Source organism: Aegilops tauschii, chromosome 4 (assembly GCF_002575655.3).
Source record: "Aegilops tauschii subsp. strangulata cultivar AL8/78 chromosome 4, Aet v6.0, whole genome shotgun sequence".
In the NCBI taxonomy this organism is placed as follows: Eukaryota; Viridiplantae; Streptophyta; class Magnoliopsida; order Poales; family Poaceae; genus Aegilops; species Aegilops tauschii.
In genome coordinates, this window is record NC_053038.3 from 365037282 (window position 1) to 365049481 (window position 12200).

The following is a 12200-nucleotide window of genomic DNA, read 5'->3' on the forward strand; positions in this document are numbered from 1 at the left end:
AGAGAACTACAGTCGAGAGACAAAAGATCCTCAATACGTGATGGTCCTACACTCTATACGACTATAGTTTGCCAAACGGTCGGCAACTCTATTTTAATCCTAATCAACATCTGAGAAATAAACTCCCTGTCTCTCATCAACTTCTTGATTTCAGCCACGAGATGACCAATCAACTCTGTTCCTGATAGACAATAAGGCCTCACTTGAAACAGATTGGACAGAGTGAAATGTTGTATAGCCAACGCCATCCCTTGCATAATTGCATGTATATCAGTTTCCAGTGCATTGCCAATCGCTAGTGCCTAATGGGGCAGCAAAAATTATGCAGTAAACCTTTGTCAAATTTAAACTAAAACCACGACACTTATTTTGAAACTAAGGAACAGAACGACCTGCTCAAAGGTGTAGCGCTCAAAACAATGAGATGTAATAGTACCATTTGCAGTAATATAGCCTGATTGCCATACTGATGAACTGATCACCATACTTGTGCGGGTGCCTAAATCACATTTGCAGCGACGCGGCATTCATCAGCATGCAGATAGCATTCAACGAGGATTTTCAAAAAATGTTAATTGCTCGTATTAAGACAGACTCTGAACTGCCACAGTCCAAATGATACACAAACCAATGAATATGAATCAGTGGTACAGTAACAGGCAAAAAATATCTTCAGGAATCTTGAGTGGGTGTTCTCCGGTCTCGGTGCGTTTTAGATTATACTTGTATTATTTCGGCTTCAGGAACTCCCTAATGTTACAAAGCATGCCTTTGTCGTATGGATTGACAAACTTGACTTCAAAATCTGCATTTGTGGTTTGAAAAAAAAAGGTCAAACATGTACCATAATTCAAAAAGCAACAAGAGGAATTAATCAGTCAGAGGTAATGTTTATACTGGTAAAGCACCTGACTGAGGCTGTTCCTTCATTTGGAATTCAGGATATTTCTTCCAGTTTATCTGGATAAATCTCACCTCTTAGCTATAAGAAACAGCAAACGAGAAGACGACCTGCAATTGGTGAAGAAAGAGTCCAAAGCATGGGAAATTTGACATTACCCACTCATCCGTCCTGATGTTGAAGCAGATGCCGTACACATGCCATATCAGGAACACAACCTGGCAAGGAGCAGCAAAATTCATACCCCAAGACTTAGGAGAAACAACACGGATCATAAAAAGTCATAATCAGCACATTTGATCTAGACAAAGGCTCACAGCAACACAAGTGCAGCCATGGCCTTGCATAGGAAGATAGATTTCAAGCTGTTGCAAAAATAAGAAGACCCGCGAGCTGACATATTTAAGACACTTGGTCAATCATAGAAAAAGCGGCCAGTGACTGAGATTAGAGAGAGCAAACTGGTATTTCTAGCTGCATGCTTTCAGTGTGCATCTATATCAGGATCGCCGTAGCTGAATATAATTTTATAAATGTTGGCACTTTCAGTACAGTTGAGACATGAAAAACCATGACAACGAATATCACTAGTTGTAAACCTCTGTAGTGTACAGTACATTATTTGTGTTCCTTTTCTGTCCGTAATTCATGAAGCATGATCTGTCGAACCATTACCCTCAATTCTATCCAAAAAAAATATTCTGATTATCTTGTCAGATAAATTGTTGATTGCATGCAGACAACTCTATCTCATAAGCGAATACTGCCACAGTTCAGACACATGAGATGCTTTTTCTCCTTCCAAATAATACAGCTTATTCATGTGCAGAGGTAAATGGTTACAGAAGCAGAAACTATGGTCAATGTGGCTTCCAAGAGGTTAACAACGAACCTGCCATATCACTTGGAGGACTGAGAAGAGCATTGTGCCGATCACCATGTTTAGAGACAAATGATTCTGTAAAATTGCCCAAATTAAGTATCATGCAGTGATCCTTACATACAATGATGCTATCTGATGGCCAAATCAAACAAATGAATCATAGGGGAAAAACTGAAAAGAATGGTCTGTAATTAAAATATGACAGGATTCTTCAAAACACTCTGAATTACACGTTCTCTGGAAAATCATACCGAACTAGACTACAGATGCACTTATTGTGCCTAAATATCTGAATCTACTAAGATAGACCAGCATTGGTCGAAAGTCATAAATCCCATGATGCCTACTCCCTCTGTTCCAAAGTAAGTGTCGTGGTTTTAGTTCAAATTTGAACTAAAACTTGAACTAAAACCACGACACTTATTTTGGAACGGAGGGAGTACAAGACAACCATTGTGTGTTAACATGAGCTGTTGGTTTTGTGCCTTTGACAAACAGAGTTTGCCTTGCCTAACTTTGACCAAATTTTGCTAATATCTAGTTTGATGCAAAAGTTTTGGGTTTTCTACTCTAATAGTATTTTCGGAACAAAACTTAGCCAAAACATTGGGGCCACCCAGATTTTGCTATAAAAAAATTGCTTTCCATGTTCTACGTTTGGGCATAAGCCAAACCTGATAAATGTGTAAGACCTTTCATGCAAGGAACAAAAGATCAATTGGCTTGACAATGTAATCAATATCACTTCGCAAGGTATGCAAAATAAGATGATGGAAAGAGATACCTCAGTTCTTAAAGTTCCTGAGGTTATGCAACTAGTTATATCTGCAAAATAGAATAAAAACAGTTACAAATGGAGCGAAATCCATGACTGCGAATACTATTTGGATATACGAAACGTGAAAGTCCAAAAAGAGTAAATGTATCTACAATGTCTTTAATTAGAAAAAAAGACATTTCCAGCTGTGAAAGCATGTAGACCAGCTATCCCGGAAAACAGTTAATTTATTTCAGACGTGAAGGAGATAAAAAGCCACATACATTTAGTTGAACACATTGTATATGTCGATTCAGCAACAACAAATCCTGTCAAAAGTGCCATAAATAGCCTATGATTTTTCTGTCCTGCAAAACACGTTATGCAGGTTAAAGTGTGCATCTATCTATAATGCAAAAACAGAAGCAAAACTAAAAAATGCAATATAGTACCTATGCAATTACCAAATGCAGGGCAATGGTGGTCATAACCTCTAACATTTGCTTTGCAACAGTTACAATGCCTCACCCTTGAGAGTGATGGATACTTCTACACCAAAAGTACAAAAGATTCAGCATGTTAATGCACGACGTCCAGATTTCAGGTAGCAACTTAATATAACAACTTCATTGAAAACTCTACTTTCTCAACACCTCACTCGAGCATATAGCATCCACGAAATCCTTGCAGCCAGCCTCTTCCAAAAATGAAGATTCGTATGCAACAATGCCGGGATCACCAGAAAGAATCCTGCAATAAAAAAAATTCAAACTAAACCCCTAATCCCAGAGGCAGTTGTATGCTAAGGCCAATAAATGTTAAGCGGAGTATGTCCAAATGGATTTTTTGTTGTTGTTGTTGTTGTTGTTGTTTTAAAGCCTGAACTTCATTATGGAGTCCAAGATGAACCTCGAACTTCCAATCCCCAAAATCTGAACCCTTATCTTATAATCCTGGCCCGACCCTTGGACCTTGAAGCTTGTTTGACTTTGACACACCCATGATGATACGGCCGCGTCTACACACACGACTGAATATGCTACAGGTGGTGTTCAAGGTGAACCTATAATTATTGTTGACGTCACTGTTACGCCAAGCTTGAAAACAGGAGAAGTACATGTACCAAAGTACATACGTATTGATCTGGAAGACAAGAAGGATACATAAGAATTAATGAAAAATACTAGTACGCATTTTGTGGTACTTTCATTTATGTGCATACAACCATGCATGCATGAGGAACATGATGCATTGGTGAGTCACGTTGATGGATAATAATTTCCATCGGTTTAAACCAGAGAAGACAGCCTATGTTGTGCATGATAAGGAATCTACGGCTCAAGAATTTATTTACAGTACTACTTGCTACGTCAGGGTCAAAATCTAGAAGATCTTTTACGTTTTTATTCCTGCCCAGCAAGGAGAGGATCAGCGTGAGGATTCTAATTATTTGGGATTTCTTAAGCTTGAAGGACATCGGGTTTAGAGACATCTTGTCAAAATCTCTACTGGCATGTGAGTTCCTGCAACGCGTTTACAAGCTGAGCCTATACGGTTCGTCCACGTTATTCCTTCAGATCGAAGGGTTGGCGTTTTGTTTCCGTGGGACTTGCGAACATCTTCGTAAACCTGCTGCGATGAAGGTTCGTGCCGTGAAAGATCGAGCCAACAACGGACCGATCCTCGCCTCGAGGTTCACTCCACATCACATGAAAAGAGCGATCGCAATCAAGAACTCATATCCTCGCGCACTCTTGTCACTGACATTCCTAGCCCTCCCCAAATTCACTCCCATTTCTCTCTCATCGCCGAGCTACCTCCCATGCCACCGTTGAAGTGTATATGTGGATTGCCTAGCCCTTTCCATCAGTTCAGACTTTTGGTTGTGTTGGCTAGTGCATAAAGCTTAACATGGTATGGCCCAAGGTCTTGAGTTCAAGTCTTGGCTTTTGCAATTTATCCAAAAATTGTTCTTCCCCCCTTTGTGTCCACGTATAGGCCTCTCTTTCCGCGTCACACGTGAGAGGGGGTGTTGAAGTGTATATGTGGATTGCCTAGCCTTTCCATTAGTTCGGACTTTTGGTTGCGTTGGCTAGTGCATGAAGCTTAACAACCTCCCTTCCCCTAGCTGTTTTCCCTTCCTTGCCAGTGTCCATCTCCACCGCCGGCCCCATTCCACTCATGTAGCTCTATTTCTCCTCATCATCATCTCCCCCACCACACCCTTTTTCCTGGTGTGCCGGACAAGTATAAGCTCAAGGTTAGGATCAGGATTAGAAAGTTCAAAGTTCCACTTTCAATGTTTGAAAGTTCAGATTCCATCTTGGAACGAGAACCATAGTTTAAGGTTTACAATGAACAATGTCCTTAGTGACTAAATAGAGCTTAGAGATCAGTAAGTGCATCGCAAAAATATGTTCCAGAGGAGTAGCTAACCTGTAAAGTCCCCACAGAAGCAGTGCACACTCAGCATTAATCAGCATGTCTAGTAGAGAAGAGGTATCTACAAAACATAAGGCTAGTTATAAAACAAGGATATTCTAGAGTATAGTTAGAAAACTATCAGAAGCTCTATACACTTATTTAACTACACCCTGCTCCAAAGTGGCATAATTTTTTTCAAACAAGTTATGCATAATGTGAGGAGGCGAGTATAAACTACATGCTGGGATCCTAGAAAAATTATGGCAACTGATGTCCTGATCTACAATTCCATCCCAAATTATAACGAAATGTCAGGTATTGCCATATTTATTTAAATAGAACTATGCTCTAGAATTGCAATACATCAGGAACGGTTCTTAGCTCCATCCACAAATATAGCATATATCTAAAGCAATAAACACCGTCCAAATGGCAATCCACCAGCGCACTGAGCTATAATGAATGCTTATTTCTATTTAAAAAGGAAAAGGAGACACACATAATATGCAATTTCAAACACTAAAGACATACGCACACTCTGCAAAGTCCAAACAGATGTAATGCACGGGGATTTCACCTCTCCGGATGACGAATAGGTAGACGCCCCACAAAAACAGCACGTTGAACAGCACGAACAGCGGCGCCGACGCGGCCACTCCGATGAACCTCCTCCAGAACCTGCCCACCAGAATAGCCGCCAGGAATACCAAACCTGTGCAGCGCGCAACCGAAGTAGGGTCAAAATTGCACTAAAAGAGCCACAGGAAAGCAAAGCAGGCACGCACTGACCTGCGACGGGGAGCATGGCGAGGAGGGAGATGGATGGGAGGAGGCGGGGCACTATGGCCACGGCGAGCTGCGAGAAGAGAACCAGGCCGCATGATACCAGCGCGGAGCACAGCACCTCCCATGGCGACCTCCGCAACCGGTGGAGCTCCGACGCCAGCCTGCTCATCGCCGAGAACTCCTCAGCCACACCCTCTGGATCCCAAGAACCATCAATAACTCTTGAGCCCGGAGATCCAGCCGGGGTCGGTACGGCCAACGCCGGGTTCCGGCGAGACCTCCGATCTTGCCGGATTCCGAGACAAACTGAGGAAGGAATCGAAGGAGATGCGGGCGAATCTTACGCCTCTTTTTGTTCATTGGATAGGATTATCACAGAATAGGAATTTTGTAGGAAATGAGATGACATGTATCTTAAATCATATGAGTAGAAATAGGAAACGAGATGTCATTTGATTGACACCAAAGAAATTTTTTCATTGAGTCTAGGCTCATTTTTATTTTTCTATGAAATGTGGAGAATAGGAACCAATCCTATGTAGGAATAGGAATATATTCCTATGAACCAAAGGGCTTTAAAGGAAAAAAATCCTATAAGAATCCTATCCTCTAGAATTCCTATGAAATTTCTTCAAACCAAAGAAGGCGTGGCCTCCTTTGGTTCATAGAGTGGGAAAATCGTAGGAATAGGAAAGTCATAGGAAATGAGATGACATGTATCTTAAATTCTATGAGTAGGAATAGGAAAGGAGATGCCCTTTGATTCACATCATAGGATTTTTTCCATTGAGTCTAGGCTAATGTTTATTTTCGGATAGGAAGAATTCCTCCATAGGAATAGGATTCCATTCCTACAAACCAAAGGGATCTAAAGGAATTTTTTCTATAGAAATCCTATCCTCTGAAATTCCTACAAGATTCCTCTAAACCAAAGGAGGCCTTACTGGAGAACTCGCGGGGGAATTTCGTCGAACATGTGTAGTGGGCGGTGGTGTGGGAACAGCAACAACTAGCAACACGCCAAAGAAATGGGGCGGTGCTAGGCGCCGGTCAACCGGCGCCAGCACCCCCGCCAGTCGCATCCTGTGCGCTAATTGTGTTGTTTCCCAACCGTTGAATAAAGCCCACAAAAGAAGAAGAAGAAAAGAGCCACACACCCACGCACGCACGCGGGGAGAGAGCAGGGCGAACACCCGCCATGGACGCACGCAGCGACCGCCCTCAAAGCACCGCCGGTCGACACCCTCGAATCGCCCATCCTCATTGGTTCCTGTATGATGTCGTCGCAGCACCTAATTGCCGTCATCGTACATTGTCGACAATGATTGCAGCACAGCCTTTGATGGCTTGCTACCCGCCCCCACGATTGCAGCTTATGTCATCGACGGGTGGAAGCCCTGTCACAGCTTCAGCCAGAGTCTTCTCTAGCACCGACGGGTGTCGGTCGCAGCTTCAACTAGCCCCCCCCCCCCGCGCACATTCTAACATCAACGTCGAGAGGTTTCAGCAAAACTACCAGGCGGTTCCAACAAATCAAATTGGTGGTTCAAGCAAAATTCGTTCGGCGATCCCACCATCTTCGCTCCATGGTCCCAACTCGCTCGGCGGTTCTAGCAAATCCTATCGGTGGTTCCAACAAAAAAATCCCACCGGTGGTTGCATCATCATCGCCAGACGTCGCATCTTATAGGCTGGCCGCCAGGTCGTTACAACACCTTCGCGCAACGGTCCCGGCATCGCCACCAAGTTGTCGCAGCACCTTCGCCAGCAGCGTCGGCCCCAATCTCACGGGGGAGGAGCACGACGCTGATGTGCGCATGAGTAGTGTGGGTGTTCTCTCACTGCGAGCAGAGGAAGGTGGAGAGGAAAGAAGAAAAGAGGAGAAAGCCCGCTGGTGCGCTGGGCGAACTTCATCAGATTTATGTTGCAGTGTGCGGAGCTCGTCTGATTGATGCGCGGTATGGTGGATATCAGTAGAGAAGGAGAGAATCGTTGTGAGATAAAGGGATAAGGCAGTGTCGCCTCTCCTCCAGTGTGACCCCCCGCGGGCCACGTGCAGCGTTCCCCCTAGTCGACACTACTGCAGGATGCTGCTAATGCGACGCATGAATCAGAGACCCTTTGACCAAATTGTGTGCGATGCATTAATCGCAAACGATGTTCTAATAAAACCGTCACCAATAATACGAACTATGCGCGATGGCGGAGACATCAAGCACAATTCAGATTAGAGTTGCGTGTGCGATATATGGCATACAATTGATCCATACGAACTGTTTGCGATGAGCCAGAATAACAGATACGGCCAGTAAAAACAGACTACCGACATGCTATAAATTTTACCAATGAAAACAATAGAAACCAACTCAAATAGAAACTACTCAAAATAAAATAAAAATGCCAATGCAAACATGAATGCATCTAGACTCAAGAAACAAAACTAAGAAAGACACTGACTTCCGGGTTACCTCCGAGGCAGTGCTTTCTTTAAAGCCATGTAGTTAGGCTCCGGTGCTCCGTAAGGTCACTCACCGAGATCCCAAGGGATATCTACCCCGAGTGTGAGACCTACCTCCGACCGGGGTTGGGAGCACCTCATAGCAGAGCTCGATCGGAGGTGCGTGTCGGTGTCAAAACCGGCGGATCTCGGGTAGGGGGTCCCGAACTGTGCATCTAAAGTCGATGGTAACAGGAGACGGGGGACACAATGTTTACCCAGGTTCGGGCCCTCTCTATGGAGGTAATACCCTACTTCCTGCTTGATTGATCTTGATGAATATGAGTGTTACAAGAGTTGATCTACCACGAGATCGTAATGGCTAAAACCCTAGAAGTCTATCCTGTCTGACTATAATTGTATACTGATCTCCCTCTACGGGCCTAGCCCTCTGGTTTATATAGACACCGGAGGGATCTAGGGTTACATAAGGTCGGTTACAGAGAACGGAATCTTCATATTTGGTCGTCAAGCTTGCCTTCCACGCCAAGGAGAGTCCCATCCGGACATGGGAGAGAGCCTTCGGTCTTCATATCTTCACGGCCCATCAGTCCGGCCCATGTACAACAGGTCAGACGCCCGAGGACCCCTTAATCCAGGACTCCCTTAGTAGCCCCCGAACCAGGCTTCAATGACGAGGTGTCCGGCGCGCAGATAGTCTTCGGCATTGCAAGGCGGGTTCCTCCTCCGATGACTTCAAAGTGATGTATTCGGCTTTCCATTTAATGTCGTACCCCTTGGCTTCTATGTATCAACAACCTCAGCTTCCACGTGTCAAGCGAATGCGAGAGGTCAGGGCATTTTTTGCATATAACACCCCGACCATGTAAGAAAGAGTGTCTATTTAAAGAGATTAGATCTCAGATCCATTCGGCACCACGCGGAAAAAATCCTCAAAGATTGCCAGGAAAGACCATTCCAACATGGCTAGTGCTCCCAGCTCCTCCTCCCGTTCCTGCGGCCCAGAAAAAGGCGAGTGGGAGAGGTGCTCCGTACCCCATAATCAGCTGGTGAAGCTGCAAATGCAGGGATTTGTTCCTCCTGCGGATTCGGTCCCTGTTCGGGCAGGGTTGACCTCCTTCAATGGCGGGGCCCAGGCGGAGAATTTCCCCAATCCATCTGCGGGGGAACGGGTGTGCTTCGTCCCCTATTTGCTGAGAGGCGTCAGATTTCCAATTCATCCGTTCCTCCGAGGGCTTCTGGAGTATTATGGCCTCCAACTACACAACTTCACTCCCGTCTCCATCTTGCATATCGCGGGCTACGTCGCTCTTTGCGAGTTATTCTTGGGTTGCGAGGCCCATTTTGAATTGTGGAGAAAGTTATTCTGTCTCGTCCCGTGCAACCACGAGGGATCAATATTTGAAGTGGGCGGAGCCGAAATATGGCGCATCGCCGAGACCGAATACCTGTCCGGCACACCCAGGAAGGCATCCGAAGAGTGGCCTTCCGAATGGTTCTATATTGAGGACGTCGCACTTCCTGACCTAGTTCGGAGGGGCCTTCCCGAGTTCACAAGCGTTCCCTTGAGAAAACGCCACAGCTGGCGCCCTCGGAGCCTCGAGGAGGAAGATAGTGCGGAAGTTCGTCAACTCATGAGCAAGATAAGGGCGCTCGCCCAGTCCGGATTATCAATAGTCGAGGTAATGGCGACTTCCATAGTACGGGGGGTTCAGCCGCTCCAATACAGAGGTCTTCCCATGTGGCACTACAATGGGGAGGATGACGCCTCCCGCTGCGGCCGGAAGGGTCCGGACTGAAGGAAATATGCCCTAGAGGCAATAATAAAGTTATTATTTATTTCCTTATATCATGATAAATGTTTATTATTCATGCTAGAATTGTATTAACCGGAAACATAATACTTGTGTGAATACATAGACAAACAGAGTGTCACTAGTATGCCTCTACTTGACTAGCTCGTTGATCAAAGATGGTTATGTTTCCTAGCCATAGACATGAGTTGTCATTTGATTAACGGGATCACATCATTTTGACTTGACCCATTCCGTTAGCTTAGCACTCGATCGTTTAGTATGTTGCTATTGCTTTCTTCATGACTTATACATGTTCCTATGACTATGAGATTATGCAACTCCCGTTTACCGGAGGAACACTTTGTGTGCTACCAAACGTCACAACGTAACTGGGTGATTATAAAGGTGCTCTACAGGTGTCTCCGAAGGTACTTGTTGGGTTGGCATATTTCGAGATTAGGATTTGTCACTCCGATTGTCGGAGAGGTATCTCTGGGCCCACTCGATAATGCACATCACTATAAGCCTTGCAAGCATTGCAACTAATGAGCTAGTTGCGGGATGATGTATTACGGAACGAGCAAAGAGACTTGCCGGTAACGAGATTGAACTAGGTATTGAGATACCGACGATCGAATCTCGGGCAAGTAACATACCGATGACAAAGGGAACAACGTATGTTGTTATGCGGCCTGACCGATAAAGATCTTCGTAGAATATGTGGGAGCCAATATGAGCATCCAGGTTCCGCTATTGGTTATTGACCGGAGACGTGTCTCGGTCATGTCTACATAGTTCTCAAACCCGTAGGGTCCGCACGCTTAAAGTTCGATGACGGTTATATTACGAGTTTATGTGTTTTGATGTACCGAAGGTAGTTCGGAGTCCCGGATGAGATCGGGGACATGACGAGGAGTCTCGAAATGGCCGAGACGTAAGGATCGATATATTGGACAACTATATTCGGACTTCGGAAAGGTTCTGAGTGATTCGGGTATTTATTGGAGTACCGGAGAGTTACGGGAATTCGCCGGGGAGAAGTATTGGGCCTTATTGGGCCATACGGGAATAGAGAAGAGAGGCCAAAAGAAAGGAGGTGCGCAACCCTCCTCTGGTTCGAATTGGACAAGGGGTGCAGCCCCCTTTTCCTTCTCCCTCTCCCCCTCTTTCCTTCTCTCCTACTCCAACAAGGAAAGGAGGAGTCCTACTCCCGGTGGGAGTAGGACTCCCCCCTTGGCGCGCCCTCCTCCTTGGCCGGCCGCCTCCCCCTTGCTCCTTTATATACGGGGGCAGGGGGCACCCCATAGACACACAATTGATCATTGATCTCTTAGCCGTGTGCAGTGCCCCCCTCCACCATATTACACCTCGATAATATCGTAGCGGTGCTTAGGCGAAGCCCTGCGTCGGTAGAACATCAACATTGTCACCACGCCGTCGTGCTGACGAAACTCTCCCTCAACACTCGGCTGGATCGGAGTTCGAGGGACGTCATCGAGCTGAACGTGTGCTAAACTCGGAGGTGCCGTGCGTTCGGTACTTGATCGGTCGGATCGTGAAGACGTACGACTACATCAACCGCGTTGTGTTAACGCTTCCGCTTTCGGTCTACGAGGGTACGCGGACAACACTCTCCCCTCTCGTTGCTATGCATCACCATGATCTTGCGTGTGCGTAGAATTTTTTTGAAATTACTACGTTCCCCAACACGGACACCCCCGCCGCTCTAGCCAAAATATTGGCCGAACTGTTCAAAGGGGAGGAAGAGGAATTTCTTCGTATCCAGCGCAGAGATGGATTTTCCATGTACAATCCTCCTAGCTGGGTAAGTCCCAACCCCTCTGCTCTACTCACGCCATTCCCTGAACCACTTTCAATGAATATTAATTCATCCATTTATAACAGCACTGGCGAAAGATCTCCGAGGGGCTTTACAACCCTGCCCCACAACCAGAGGGCCATAATTGGGACCTTGACCTCGGATTCGAAGAGGATCCGGATATATTCGTGGTGCTCGAGGACGGGGTGTTTTACCAGGCGAGCTATGACGGCACGGAAGTGGCCATCACCGCCGATTATCCCGGTCTTCTCCTTGCTTCACACGTAAGTAATCAGGAGACATCTCCTCCAAAAGAGTTCCCTTGTTCTGCCTCACCCACCGCACTCTCTCGTGCTCAAAAGGGGAGGCGTTCGGC

The 12200-nt window shown here is 45.7% G+C and overlaps 1 protein-coding gene across 2 annotated transcripts; it reads right to left on the bottom strand.

The window, feature by feature from the left end:
• Window positions 1-558: 558 nt before the first annotated feature.
• On the bottom strand, window positions 559-6138 carry LOC109760635 (uncharacterized). 2 transcript variants are annotated; one of them, XM_020319447.4, is made up of 11 exons: window positions 5755-6138; window positions 5543-5677; window positions 4978-5044; window positions 3195-3291; window positions 2994-3090; window positions 2826-2909; window positions 2569-2609; window positions 1794-1859; window positions 1060-1119; window positions 909-960; window positions 559-805 (listed from the first exon to the last, which is right to left on the bottom strand). In XM_020319447.4, the coding sequence occupies exons 1-11, from the start codon at window positions 5918-5920 to the stop codon at window positions 729-731; spliced, it is 942 nt and encodes a 313-aa protein (XP_020175036.1). In that variant the 5' UTR covers window positions 5921-6138; the 3' UTR covers window positions 559-728. The 2 variants fall into 2 exon arrangements, with proteins under 2 accessions (XP_020175036.1, XP_040243211.1); XM_040387277.3 differs by having other exon boundaries at window positions 2994-3087; window positions 5755-6134.
• Window positions 6139-12200: the final 6062 nt, after the last annotated feature.